Source organism: Ictalurus punctatus, chromosome 9 (genome assembly GCF_001660625.3).
Source record: "Ictalurus punctatus breed USDA103 chromosome 9, Coco_2.0, whole genome shotgun sequence".
In the NCBI taxonomy this organism is placed as follows: Eukaryota; Metazoa; Chordata; class Actinopteri; order Siluriformes; family Ictaluridae; genus Ictalurus; species Ictalurus punctatus.
Window position 1 is genome coordinate 29,345,044 of NC_030424.2, and position 14,571 is coordinate 29,359,614.

General features: G+C 45.6%; 1 protein-coding gene across 8 annotated transcripts in view; it reads right to left on the minus strand.

Moving 5' to 3' along the window:
- LOC108270267 (putative C-type lectin domain family 20 member A) overlaps positions 1-14,571 on the minus strand; it is a 39,582-nt gene that overhangs the window by 12,795 nt on the left and 12,216 nt on the right. For 3 of the 8 annotated variants that reach the window (XM_053682762.1, XM_053682760.1, XM_053682761.1), the window contains 3 exons: positions 6,176-6,246; positions 5,244-5,905; positions 317-421 (listed from right to left, as the gene is read on the minus strand). In XM_053682762.1, coding sequence (XP_053538737.1) covers positions 317-403 — 87 coding nt within the window. In that variant the 5' untranslated portion in view covers positions 404-421; positions 5,244-5,905; positions 6,176-6,246. Of the gene's footprint in view, positions 1-316; positions 422-5,243; positions 5,906-6,175; positions 6,247-14,571 lie in introns of those variants that run through there. The other 5 variants (XM_053682765.1, XM_053682763.1, XM_053682764.1 and 2 more) reach the window with 5 other exon arrangements.

Genomic DNA, 14,571 nt, shown 5'->3' on the forward strand with positions numbered 1-14,571 from the left:
GTCAAAAACATTTCCCTGAAAGATTAACTATAAAAATTAGATTTTGGTTCAGTTTTGATAACCTATAAGTAAGAGATAATGATCTATTTATACAAGGTCTTAAAATGTTTTAAGTTAGTTCTTGGTCTAGAGTTTTAGAGTGAGACCATTTATATTTTATAAATATAAATTCGCTCTCCCATGAAGCGCAATAACAATTTTTAAACTAAGCACTTCTCCAGGCCCAGCCTTGGCGGGAACATGGCAGGCAAGCTACAGCTCAGGAGATCTTCCAAACACACCTTAATTCACACCAAAATTATCAAACACTACCTACACCATAAGGAAGCTGTTGTGTCAGCACACTGAGCAGGCTGTGAAGCGCACACCACCAAATGAAGGCAGCTAGCCTCCCCTGTACCATAACAAGGCTCACTGGCTCCTGGAGAGAAAGAAAACACCAATTAACCCAGAAATACACAAAAACATTTAACAATAAGTAAAGAAAGAAAAACAAAATATTACAGACACCGTGAAATGGTAGTTATAATACTCAGGCCCATTGACACCACCACATGCAATAGAGGCAGTTAATAGAGGCCCCCTGTTTTTTTAAATCGGTGTGCCAATGATGACCCAACGAAACACACCCTTGGACTATTTTGGGCTTTCATTCCATGGCCTAAACCAAACCAAAATTCTATTAGCTGTAGGGCCTGGTATAGTGACTGCTCTCATGCCCCCCTCCCCCTAGGCCCGTGGTAGATGGTGCGGGTTTGAATGGTGGCCTGCAGTGGCCCACCCATTCTCTGTAAGGGGATGTCATCCATACATGACCGGCCTTCCGGCAAATAATCATGCCATGAGGGTGCGCAAGATACAAAACCAGGAACCCCAAGGCCACCAGAGACTGTGACCCCCTCATTAACACATACCGACTTACTCTGTGATGGATCAGGGCGATAAGAAACAGGAACAGAGCTGGCCCCTGACTTATCGGAGGATCTCTGGTAGTAACATCAGCAGATCAACATCCGTTGATGATACTTCTACTGACGGCACCTCTTCCACAAAAACATGGGGATGTGTCGAGGCCGGCACCAAACAATTCTTCCGGATCCGGGTTTTCAAGGCAGAACAACGAACGCACCTAACTTTGCCCATGTCATCCACTGGTGCAGTGGTGTTTACTACACCACCTGTCTTGGGTGCCTTCATGACCTGATACACCACTGGGCTTCATAAGTTTTGAATTTTATGATGTCTTCTACCGTCATACTCACATAAATAAACTAACTGACCCTCCTCCAGTGGTGCATCACGGACGTAGGCGTCATGTTGTACCTTACGGCGACCAGCAGCAGCTTCCAGTCGTTCCCATGCCCCCTCAAAAGCTATCTGTAGCCTAGACTGATGGTTCCTCATCAAGTTGTGCACACTATCAACCCCTACCTCCTGGACTCTGAATGGACACGACCATGAACACTTATAAAACCATTCCACCACCAAAATTTCTGTTTCCACTCGTTGGTCCTGAGTAGGCACCACCAAGGTATACTTGGTGAAGACGTCCATCATAGCCAGCACATTCACCAACAAGTCGGCTCCAACACCATGAAGTCTAGTGCCAATAGTTCATTTGGCTGAGAGGCCAATAGATGGCCAATAAAGCTACTAGGAAAAGGCTGTGTGTCCTTGGCCACCTGCCACCGGTCACACTCTCGACATCATTGTGCCACATCGGATATCAGGCCAGGCCAATAAAAACACTGCTGCACCAACTCAGTGGTGCGTTCGACTCCTTGGTGTCCATGTTCTTGGTGTAACTGCATTAAAACTTCACTCTGCAATAGCAATGGTAGCACCAGCTTAAGTTTCTCTTCACCCATCAGAGCGAAACACTCGACAATGTAATACTCTGTCCTGCTCACACATACGGCCCCATTGGTGTACCCAATTCACAACAGTCTTGGGCAGCTGCCGGTGCTCCTCTGCACTAGCAGGCACCCCACGTCTCCCAAACATTAGGGCGTCACCAATAACAGGATCCTCTTCCTGCAAGGACTGCATATCCACTGTTATACTGGGCAGCGCAGTAACTTGCAGGTAGTCAGGTGGCTGAGTGGGTTGTTATTAGTGAAGATGACACACCTCTGCCCTAGTAGGTATTCCCTGAACTTCTCAGTCATGGCCGAGTCAAGTGCAAAGAATTCCAACTTCATAGGGCTTTAGTTTAACATACTGCGCTCAGTGGGCCTAAGACTGTGGCTAGTATAGGCTATAGGCTGCACCTTCCCCCCGTTCCTGAGACAGACCTGCTCCCAACCCCCTATGGCTAACATCTACCTCCAAGATAAAGGGAAGGAGAAGTCAGTATAAGCCAATACAGGGGCAGAGGTGAACCTACTCTTCAACCCTTCAAAACTCGCCTGACACTGCTCCGTCCATGCCGCACCAAAACTTAACTCTGCCCGAGCCCTGGGCTTACGACAAGCAAACCAGATGTTGCAAAGGGGCCGCCAACTGCAACAGCTATCTCCAACATCAAAACCCTCTACAATTGTTGATAGTAACTGGCAAACTCCAGGAACGAGGGGAGTTTTGCCACCCATGTAGGGCACGGCCATTGCGTCACTGCCTCTATCTTGCTCAGATCCATAGACACGCTGGTGGCAGAAATCACATGTTCTAGACAACTTACCTCCTGCTGGATAAACATACATGTAACTAGTTTAGCCTTCAATACCGCTCACTCCAGCTGACTCAAAACCACCTTTAACCACTCCAGATGTTCGGTCACTGAAGAGGAAAACACCACTATGTCATCCAGGTACAAAAGCAAGGACTGACACTGTTGAACCCCAAAGAACCACTCCATTAACTGCTGGATGGTGCTTGGGGCATTGTAGAGCCCAAAGGGCATATGATTCCATTCAAAGAGACTGAATGGGGTGCAAAAAGCAGTCTTCGGCTTATCCCCCTCTGTGACAGGAACCTGGTTGTACCCACTGGCAAGGTCCATAGTGGAAAACCAATGGGCCCCAGATGTTTCCTCTACACGCAGCAGAGGGAAAGCATCTTTCCGAGTCTTTGTGTTCAGCTGGCAATAGTCTACGCACAGACACAATGTGCCATCCTTCTTTTGGGCCAGCACAATGGGGGAGGCATAAGAACTACAACTCTCTCTAATAATGTGTGTATCCAGCAACTGGTTTATATGCGTTTTTACCACATCGTACTCGGACAGAGGCATCCGCCGGTACATTTATCAAACTGGGACAGAGTCTATCAAAGGTATGTAATGAGAAATGAGTCTGGTACATCCTAAATCACCCTCATATGCAGAAAAGACTGTATGACACTTAAACAGTAAGGACTTCACCTGTTCTCATTCAGTCACTGTAGACACCAACAAATCAAGATCCTTGATTTGTTCCTGCACTGAAGGAAGAAGAGTAGGTATCTGATAATTCACTCACGTGGAAACAGATTTAACTTCCATGATGCCATAGGGCAAGCTCACAATAAATACACTATGCAGTCTGCCCAAAACAGAGTTATGGAGAAGCATTACATCTACTTGACCTACATAAATGTCTGGTACATAAACTGTACCACGAGTCGCTCTTACCAGTGCAGACGATGCCAAAAACCTGCAGGCAGCTCAAACTCTGAGGGTTCAAAGAGCACAGTTTCTCCAGCAAAGTGCACTGAGCAAGTTGCGGCTACAACTTTGTGCTGCCCAGAATAAGAAATGCTTTATGACCCCACAATTGGACCCTGCCTAAATGATTAGCATAGGGAACAGCACTCATCTGGTGGCCGTGTTGTAATGCTTGAAACACCGATTCAGAGGCCCCCAACACTGACTGTGCATCAAAGAGTGTGGGACCGTGCTGCCCAAATTGCTCCTGATAGCACCGGCTCAACACATTCATCCTCAGAATACCAGGGACCTGAGCACCGGTGCCACCAGGAGAATCCCTAATGACCAGCATGCCACATCCTGAAATTACCTGACCACAAAGCTCAACGTCCAAATCCATATAGCCAACATGTGGTATTAACGACCCATTGGCTGCATGGAGCTGCAAACACTGACATTCCTTAAGGCGGTCCTGGCCCCATGGTTCAAACTGTTCTATAAAACAACTTTCTGTGATTGTAGACACCATGGAGCCAGTTTCAATCAAACAGGGCACCTGTACCCCCACACAAACAACGAGGTGTGGACATGACGCCATTAGATGGGCTGAAGGACCTAAAGTCATTGAGCCCTGGTCTTTCCCTACCGAACTGTGACTCTGCAATTCAGCGGGCCCTAGTTTTCCGTCGTTTGGGTAAAACTCTGCCCAGCCCGCACCATAGGAGGCACTTCAGGATGAGCTAGGGAAGAAGGAACACGTTCTCTATCCCATTTGTGAGCGAAATGGCTGGGTTTTTGACAACGACAAAAGAGTAATACCTCAGTACAGGATGACCGCTGAGGAAACTGCATACATGCAACAATTTGAGACAGTTGATCTAACTGTTGCTGCTGTGACTTTAATATCTCCTGCAGTTCCCTTAATTCCGACTGAGAATGCCCTTGCACACCGTACTGGATGCCATAAGCCATTGGAACTGACTGACTCCAGCCATTCGAACACTGTGGCATTCCCTCTTGCTCCCACCTAATTTCCTCACCACGTACTGTCAATAAAGTAGAGGCAGGCCGGCCGCGAACTAATTGCTTCAGCTCCCGGCGGAGGGTGCTATCGGCTACATATTCAATAAACTGATCACGCAACACAATTTTGCCATTAGGTATAGCATTGGGTGATTGTTGTTTAAATCTCTCCAAGAGAATCATCAAGGCCAGGGAAAACTCTAACAGAGATTCCCCATCCTGCTGCCTTCTGGAGAAAAGGCTTCTTGGAGGGCTACATATGATTGAGAGCAACCATAGAACTCAAATAGAATTGCAATAATCTTATCGGGATCTCCCCGTCTCTCACTGGGATGGTGTCTAATCTTCTGATCTTCCTCCTCCAAATGGTGGAAGAGAAAGAATGCTTTGTCAACTTTGGACAAATTACGAGCCTGCATGCATGCCTGAGCCTCCTCCACCCACTCGTCAATTCCTGTGCTGGATTTGCCACTAAATTCTGGACATCGTCTGTCCCTTGGCACAAAAGCAAACCATTCCAGCACCATAGGTTGGGGAGGGTCAGGTACTGCCGTGGTGGCAACAAGAGCAGCTGTGCTAGGACCATGTAACTCACCTAGCATAACCACTACACTCACTCCACAATGGAACAGGTCAACGGATTGATTCCCCGAAAGGTCAAAACGCACACTGCTGTTTTACTTCTGAAAAAAAGAAGACAAATCACAACCAATGTTAAATCAAACAGAATTATACCCATATCTCACTTAAATAAATCCTTGCCTTACCAGGTAAATTCTGCTGGCTATGCCAAAATGTGGCGTTTTAGAATGGAAGGAAACATTAATCAAAGTTTAATAAATCCGACTACGCCACCCTGCAGGAGAACCAGGTAAATACTCCTAAATAAAGGCACACGGATAAGTTTTACCAATCGAAGACAGAGAACATGAGAGTGAGACATGAATATCAATACAAAAGCTACATTATATTATAACACTTAAGAATCATTAAAACTTATCATATAAATATAAAATTGCCCTCCAATGAAGCACAATTTTAAAACTAGCACTTCTCCAGGCCCAGGCTTGGCAGGAAAATGCAGTCCAGCTGCAGCTCGGGAGCTCATCCAAACCCACCTTAATTTACATCAAATCATCAGCCACTACCTACACCATAAGAAAGTTGTTGTGTCAGCACACTGAGCATGCTGTGAAGCACACACCACCGAATGAATGCAGCTAGCCTCGCCTGTCCCACACTAAGATTCACTGGCTCCTTGAGAAAAAGAAAACACCAATTAAACCAGAAATACACAACAACACTAAACAATAAGCAAAGAAAGAAAAACAAAAATATTACGACACTGTGGTGTGGTGGCCATAAAACTCAGGCCCACTGACACCACCACATGCAATAGAGGCAGTAAAACAGAGTAAAGTACAGCTGATATGCAACACAGTGGAGGCAAGGCACATAAACACTATATATAAACATATCAGCCTTGGGATGTTCATCTCATTACACTGTGAGGGTGCCTCAACGTACCTGAATGGAAACAGGAACTGAAACAGAAATGCGAGGAACTTCGAATCACCAAGACACATATGCACCTGTATCTGTGTGAACAATGGAATTAGATTAATTAATTAATAATTTAGAACTACTAGGTGACATCAGAAATATTTTTTTTCTATAACTGTATAGTAGAAAGTTAAGCAGTGCTAGGTGTATTAAAGGGAACCTGAGTATTGTTACGGAACGGGACTGGAGGTGGATGCAGGTGCAGGTCAAAGTCTTTATTACTTAGCATATAAACAAACACAGGGAGCAAGGCCTCCACTGACTATACAAACTCTGGACATTTAGCTGCGACTGCTAGTATGCTACTCATTAGCACATACTGTTACGCTTCCTTGACTTGACGAACGTAAACCAAATATAATACTGCACGATGTGCGCAGTCGGGGGGGTCCAAGCGGAAAGTGAACGAAAACAAAAGAGACACTTGACCAGTCAGCGGCCGTACCGCAGTGCCCTCTGCTGGCCGTGGCGTAACAAGTATGAGCAGAATTTTTTACTTTAAATCTATTGTATCAAACTCAACTGTCATATCAAAGTTATCAACTGTTCAATGATTGAGGCTTGAGTGTAAACTGTTTTTAAAAATTGCAGTCTTTAGTCTATCCAAGGAAGAACATCCTCAGCCATCTGTAGGGTGTCCATGTGGTACCCTCCACGGTAATCTGGTGATCAGCAGTGAGTACTTTTCTTCAGAGCAATAAAGCCCATTTATAGACCAGCAAGGGCAGGACCTACACCCATACTGTCATCAGATTGCTCAGCCTTGATCAACGACCAAGAGGGCCTAAGAAAACGCTCAGCTGCTCAACAGACCCTCCACTGTAAATCGGTCAGCATTGAAGCAACTCTCCTAGCAGGCAGTCATGGAAGAACTCAAGCAACCACACATGATCACCAAGTTCACCAAAGAAAAAACAAAATCAAACAAAAAAAACAACAGTTGAACTTGGACAAAGCACCTGGCAAGGACAACATCCCAGCAGAAATATATAAAGCCATTAAGCATAATGACATAATTCAGTGCATCTGGGAACAGGAAAAGATGCCTGCTGACTTACCCTGATTGCAGTGTTGTACAAGAACAAAGGCAGCAAAGTGGACTGTGAGAATTACAAGGGTAATAATACCCTTGTAGGATCAGGGAGATCCTGCTCTCCATTGCAAGCAAGATTAAGCATTATTTTAAACAGACTCATCCACATTGCAGAAACCAACATGCCAGAGGCCCAGTGTTGATTTCACCCTGCTCACAGTACTGTGGACATGATCTTTATCATGAAGCAAGTCCAAGAAAAGTGTCTAGAACAGAACTTAATCTTCTATTCTGTTTTCAATGACCTGATCAAGGCCTGTGACACAGTCAATAGAGACTGTGAGATACGGCTGCCCCCACAAGTTCATTCACATCATCAGGTTTTTCCATGATGGTATGACAGGCCAGTTGCTCTCCAGTGGTGACCAGTCAGTCAGACAAGCAAAAACAAAGACACTCCATAACATCATTCAGGAGTTGCTTAAGGGGGGTGACTGTGCAGTGATGGCCCACAAACATGAAGATTTCCAAGCCATGCTCAGCAAACTCTCAGAGGCCTCAAAAATGTTCCCTGGGAATCAATAAAATAACCTCACTCTCTCTCTCTGTTATGTCTCCTCCCCGTTCTGTCATTGGCTATTGTTTCATGTGTGTTTGAATCGCCCTCAGCCTTCAGCCATTACGAGGCTTATTATCTTTGTACATATACCGTGCACCTCCCAGCACACGGCACGGAATATTGAATGAGTTGTCACTTAGTTTAGAGTCCTCACGATAGATAACCATAGTCTTAGTTCATGTCATGTTTCATGGTTTGTTCCTCGACCCTGTATTTCCGTGACCATGACCTTGATTCCTGCCTCGCCCCTTTATGCCTGTTTGCCGATCGCTTGAACTTTGCATGTTACTGGATTACGTTTGTGGATCACGTTTTGGATTTGTCTGCCTGTCTCTCTTTAAATAAAACTGTTGTTTAACCTGCGATTGCATCCTACCTTATCTCTGTTGCGTCACGAAACGTGACAGAATATTCCGCCATAACATGGATGCAGCAGGAGGACAGGGGAGACATCACGCTACAATGGGAGTATTACTGGCCGCATTTCTTGTCTGTGCAGTTCCCTCAGCGGTACGCCGTTGAACTGCCTCCAGAGACAACGGATTGGGGAGCTATCCGCTGGAGTTCCTCTTCAGCTACCAGGAATATTTCTGCAGCCTTGCGTATCCCAAGCCTACTAAGAGACAGTGGATCGGGTTCTTGGTGTCCAGGTTTTGCGGTCCGGCCTGTGACTGGGCGGAGCAGCTGGTGAGCACTGGGTCCTCTGCCCTCCAGGATGTCACTCAATTTGCATAACTTTTTATGGAGGAGTTCACACAACCAGGGCAGCTTCATGGTCTGGATTTACTGGGGTGGAGAGTCAATGGACAGCCCCAGCCTGACCTGCCCTTTAACCTCTATTATGAGGGGATTGACAGGTCAGCCTCCACCGATCCGCTTCAGGTTCCAGCCAACGTTGGAGGAGGTGGCACTGACATGCATATCTGAGGGCTGCAAGAGGGCGACCAAGCTACAATGCCCTACCTGCAAAAAAACTGGGTCTCCAGGAAGCATTCTACTGCTCTCAGGAATGCTTCAATGCAGCTGGCGGGAGCATAAGAAACTCCACCGGTAAGCCCGTGCAGAGATCCAGCCCGGGGTCAACAGGGTGACCTTGGAGCGCCCATCGGAGGTCTCAGCACCTGAGCCCCAGCCGGAGGTGAACCTGGCGATCTCAGAGCTCAAACCTGAGACCCACGAGGTAGGCTCACCTGCCGAGCTCCAGCTAGAGGTCAACAGGGTGCCCCAGCACCAGAGCTCAACCCTGAAGTCCAAGTCCAGTCTCCAGTCTCTGAAATCCAAGTCATGTCCCAAGTACCTGAGGTCCAAGTCAAGTCTCAAGTCTCTGAAGTCCAAGTCAAGTATCAAGTCTATGAAATCCAAGTCAAGTCTCAAGTCCCTGAGGTCCAAGTCCAAGTCAAGGCTCTAGTCTCTGAAGTCCAAGTCAAGTCTCTGAAATCCAAGTCAAGTCTCAAGTCCCTAAGGTCCAAGTCCAAGTCAAGTCTCCAGTCCCTGAGATCCAAGTCAAGTCTCCAGTCTCTGAAGTCCAAGTCAAATCTCAAGTTCCTGATGTCACACCCAAGTCTACTGATACGGCCGACCACGTTCCGCTCGAGCCCGAGTCTACCGACCCAGTCGCCAAAGTTCAGCCCACGCCCAAGTCTACCGACCCCGTCACCCAAGTTCAGCCCACGCCCAAGACTACCGACACGACCACTCAAGTTCTGCCAAAGCCCGAGTCTGCTGACACGCATAGCTAAGTTCTGCTCATGCCCGAGACTGCTGAAACAAACAACCAAGCTCTGCTCACGTCCACGTCTGCTGACATACACAACCAAGTGTCTGTTGACATGGACAACCAAGCTCTGCTAACATCCCAGTCGGCTGACATCACCAGCCAAGTTCAGCTTGCAGGCTCCGCTGTGTATGTTGCTCTGCCTTCCTGCTCAGCAGAGGACGTCACTCTGCCTTCCTGCTCAGCCGAGGACGTCGCTCTGCCTTCCTATTCAGCTGAGGACGTCACTCTGCCATCCAGTTCAGCTGGGGACGTCGCTCCACTTTCATGCTCCGATGAGGACATCGCCCTGCTTCCCTGCTCTGCTGAGTACAGCGCTCTGTTTCCCTGTTCAGCTGAGGACGTCGCTCTGCTTTCCTGCTGCGCCGAGGACGTCACTCTGCCTTCATGCTCCGCCGAGGACTTCACTCAGCCCGCCTGCCCTGCTGTGGTCGTCGCTCTGCCTTCATGCTCCGCCAAGGACTTCGCCCAGCCTATCTGCCTGGCTGTGGTTGTTGCTCAGCCTGCCTGCCCGGCTGTGGTCGTCGCTCTGCTTTCATGCTCTGCCGAGGACGTCGCTCAGCCTGCCTGCCCAGCTGTGGTCATCGCTCTGCCTTCATGGTCCACCGAGGACATCGCTCTGCTTTCATGCTCCGCCGAGGACGTCGCTCTGCCTTTATGCTCAGCCGAGGACTTCGCTCAGCCTGTCTGCCCAGCTGTGGTTGTCGCTCTGCCTACCTGTTCAGCCGGGGATGTCGCTCCGCTAAGTACAGCGCTCTGCTTCCCTGTTCAGCTGAGAACGTTGCTCTGCTTTCCTGCTCCGCCGAGAACGTCGCTCTGCCTTCATGCTCCGCCGAGGACTCCGCTCAGCCTCTCTACCCGGCTGGGGTCATCGCTCTGTTTCCCTGTTCAGCCGAGGACGTCGCTCTGCTTTTCTGCTCCACCGAGGATGTCGCTCTGCCTTCATGCTCCGCTGAGGACTTCACTAAGCCTGTCTGCTCGGCTGTGGTTGTCGCTCTGCCTACCTGTTCAGCTGAGAACGTCGCTCTGCTTCCCTACTCCACCGGGGACGTTGCTCTGCTTTCCTGCTCTGCTAAGGCTGTACATCGCTCTGCTTTTTTGTTTCGCCAAGAACGCCATGCGGTCTCCAGGCTCTGCTTGGGACATTCTGCCCAGGGGGCCGGGGCTGCCAATGGAGATGGATGTTTCATGGCACTCCGGGAGGAGTGTCCTTGGGGGGGGGGGGGGGGGGGGGGTTGGGGGGTTTCTGTCATGAGTTTCCCTTTAAGCAGCGCGCTGTGGAGCATGTGAGCGCGTGTGCACAAGGAGGTGCGCGAGCACCTGCTTTTCCCTTGTGGACAATCATGACATTTCTACACGTGCATTTGTTTATGTTTCTGTTATGTCTCCTCCCCGTTCTGTCATTGGCTATTGTTTCATGTGTGTCTGAATCCCCCTCAGCTGTCAGCCATTACGAGGCTGATTATGTTTGTACATATACCATGCACCTCCCAGCACACGGCGCGGAATATTGAATGAGTTGTCACTTAGTTTAGAGTCCTCACGATAGATAACCATAGTCTTAGTTCATGTCATGTTTCATGGTTCATGTTTAGGTTCATGTTTGGGTTCGTTAGTTTTGTTCACGCTGGTTTCTCCGCTACCAGTCCCGTGCTATAGTTCATGTTTCTTGTTTTGTTCCTCAACCCTGTATTTCCGTGACCGTGACCTTGATTCCTGCCTCGCCCCTTTATGCCTGTTTGCTGATTGCCTGAACTTTGCATGTTACTGGATTACGTTTGTGGATCACGTTTTGGATTTGTCTGCCTGTCTCTCTTTAAATAAAACTGTTGTTTAACCTGCGATTGCATCCTACCTTATCACCATTGCGTCACGAAACGTGACAAACATTCTCTACTGACAGTATGACATGGTTTGAGAGTGACTCCTGGCTTGGCCTTTTGGCTTTGGATTTCTATTTTTTGAGATCTGTGTTGTTTCCATGACTTCTTTGGCTTCCAGGAGTATGTTATATTTTATATATATATATATATATATATATATATATATATATATATATATATATATATATATATATATATATATATATATATATATAATATGAAATTACCCAGAGAAATGTCATTTATGTCAAAAAAATTTAAACATTTCCCCTCCAAGTGTCCTTCAGAGACTTCCTGCAGTATGTTATACACTGACCTGCTATTTGTTTTCTCACAGACTTGATGACTTTTGCGCACTGCTATGTCCTTGTATGCCTACTTTCCATAAACAAAATTTCTTAAATCAAATGAGTTTGGAGCTTCAAAAGGAAAGGACTGGAGATGTGTACAAAGTTGTCCTTGAAGAGTAATTATACAAATTAGGATTTTGTTCGGTTTTGATAATCTATATGTAGGAGATCCCTATCTATTTATACAAGGCCTTACGAATGTTTGTAGTTTTACTGGTCTCGAGTTTTAGGGTGAGGTACAATCTCTATTATTTAATTGTGCTTAAGGTTGGTTTTATGTCTGAATTTGAGAAAAAATATATTTTGAGTATTATAGTGTTTAGATCTAGTATTACATAATAAATTAATTAAAATTCTGATGGCACATCTTCCTGAAAACATCAACCTTTCACTCCTGATTGGTTAGGCTCATAGAACTGAACCAACATTTAAGAACAGTCACAAATAACTGCTGTTAAAGAAAAGCATTATGGTCCTAGCTTTGAAAGTCAACCATATTCACATAATTTTCCCAAAAGTACTTTTTTTATTTTTTATATTCTGCCAAAAATGTAAGCCAGTGTTCAAAGATACTAAAAATGTACAAATTCGTTATACAAAACCAGAAGAGTTTGAGTGATGCTACTCCTGCACTTTTAACTCCTAAGACACATTTACAGATATCTTTCATACCAAAGCATTTCTTGTGTAATGCAGCTGTAGTTTTCCCATGATCTTTTTCTTAATTTACTTTTCCCTCCTGCGAAAGTCACTGTTTGTGTAATTGCACTAAAGGGCCTATATGTTCCCTACCATTTTGCTGACTCTTTATTTACTCTTGAGGCCCTCTCTTATCAAGTATGAACGAAGCCATTACCTTTACATCTCTTTTCTGCTGAGTTATGGATGAGTGATTTCCCTCCTTATCTATTCCTGTACGGTGTACTTATGGACTCTCATGTCTGCTCTATGTGCGTTTGGGCTTGCATTTTTTATTTTTATGTCTTTACATAAGTGTTTTTCTGCTTCTAGATGTAAGATCCAAAACCCTCAATCCTGGTTCTTCTAGGTAGAACGCCTCCTTTTAAGAAGAAAAAGATGGTGGTCTCCATTCAAACACACTTTACCGGACCTTTTCTCAAACAAATGGAGAAATGTGGATGCATCTACTCAAACACGCCTTACAGTGTCTCCCTTCAAGAAGAGGAGAATGGATGCAACGACCCAGACATGACTTACTGTGCCTCCTCTAAAGAAGAGATACATGGATGTGTCCACTCAGACACGTTATATAGTGTCTTGTGGTACAGAGACACCCAAGTATCCCTCTGCATCCAAGTGTACCCAGGCTACCCAGATCTCCTGGACAGTGAACAGAAAAACTATGTTTCCTTCAAGATGTGAAACCCGTTGTTGTTAAAAAGTAATACTTTGGTTCTGTATTCTTTTGCTACTACAATTGCCCTTACATATGTCAACATATATACACACAGACTGCACAAACCTATTCACCTTATCTCTGAATTTCAGCTGCTTTCACATGTCAAATTCCTTTCGTTGCTATGGATTACAGAGGTATGTGTTTTTAGCTTTGTTGCTTAGCTGTTTGATGCTAGCGTTGTCCATTTACCGTACGATTTATTTGTTTAGTGTGATGTGCTGCTCACAATTAGTGCAGTGTGCCGTCAAGGCTCTCAACTATGATCTTATGTGAAACCCGTTGTTGTTAAAAAGTAAAAATTTCGTTCTGTATTCTTTTGTTAATACACGAATCCTGATTCAACCCCATTTCTGTGTGTGTGTGTCTGTACTTTGGGCTGCTTGAGCATACATACTCTGACTGTGCCTGGGGCCTCACTGCACGTTACCCTTACATATACACACAGACTGCACAAACCCGTTCACCTTATCTCTGAATTTCAGTTGCTTTCACGTGTCAGATGAGGTATCAATTCTTTATATTTTATTACTCTAAATATCTACATAATTTCCTACAATATCTGTCAAATGTTTTAATGATTTTAATAAATGTGGAGTTTGTTTAAATGTGCGTCTAAAGAGACTTTCTCAGCTTCAAGTCCTGTAACTAGCAGTTATTGTGATTTTGTTTACAGATTACTTAATATTATTTGCTTCAATCACACTCATAAATATAACAAATATTTTTTGAAACTCAGTCTGTTTATATTAATAATTTAAAGAAACGAATCCCATACAAATCTATAACTTACACAAATATGGCTAGCCTTTTTAGTAGGACAAAAGTAACAGCACCCTATAATAGGAGAAAGAGTTCTTGTGCCTCTATGGTAGTTAGCTGCACTAGCTGAGCTGCGTTACTGGAAGATTTGACTCACACCGCACTTAGGAGAAGCCTTTTCACCATTCAGTGAGCTTGGCTAAAGATGCCATGAACACACTTTTCATTTGTCTGCTGAGAAAGTTAGCAAAGCTTTTATAAATCTGGTGAGAATTTTTTGTCCAGTTTGGCCTACAAAAAACATTTACACCCATGTTCACTAAAACAATTAATCAGTGTGAGTAGCAATGTAGCAAAGTAGCCTCATTTATCTATAAAACCACCTGCTTAATATTGTGTCGCCAAAACAGCCCTGACCTGTCGAGGCATGGACTCCACAAGCGCTCTGAAGGTGTGCTGTGGTATTTGGCATCAAGACATTAGTAGCAGATCCTTTATGTCCTGTAAGTTATGAGGTGGGGT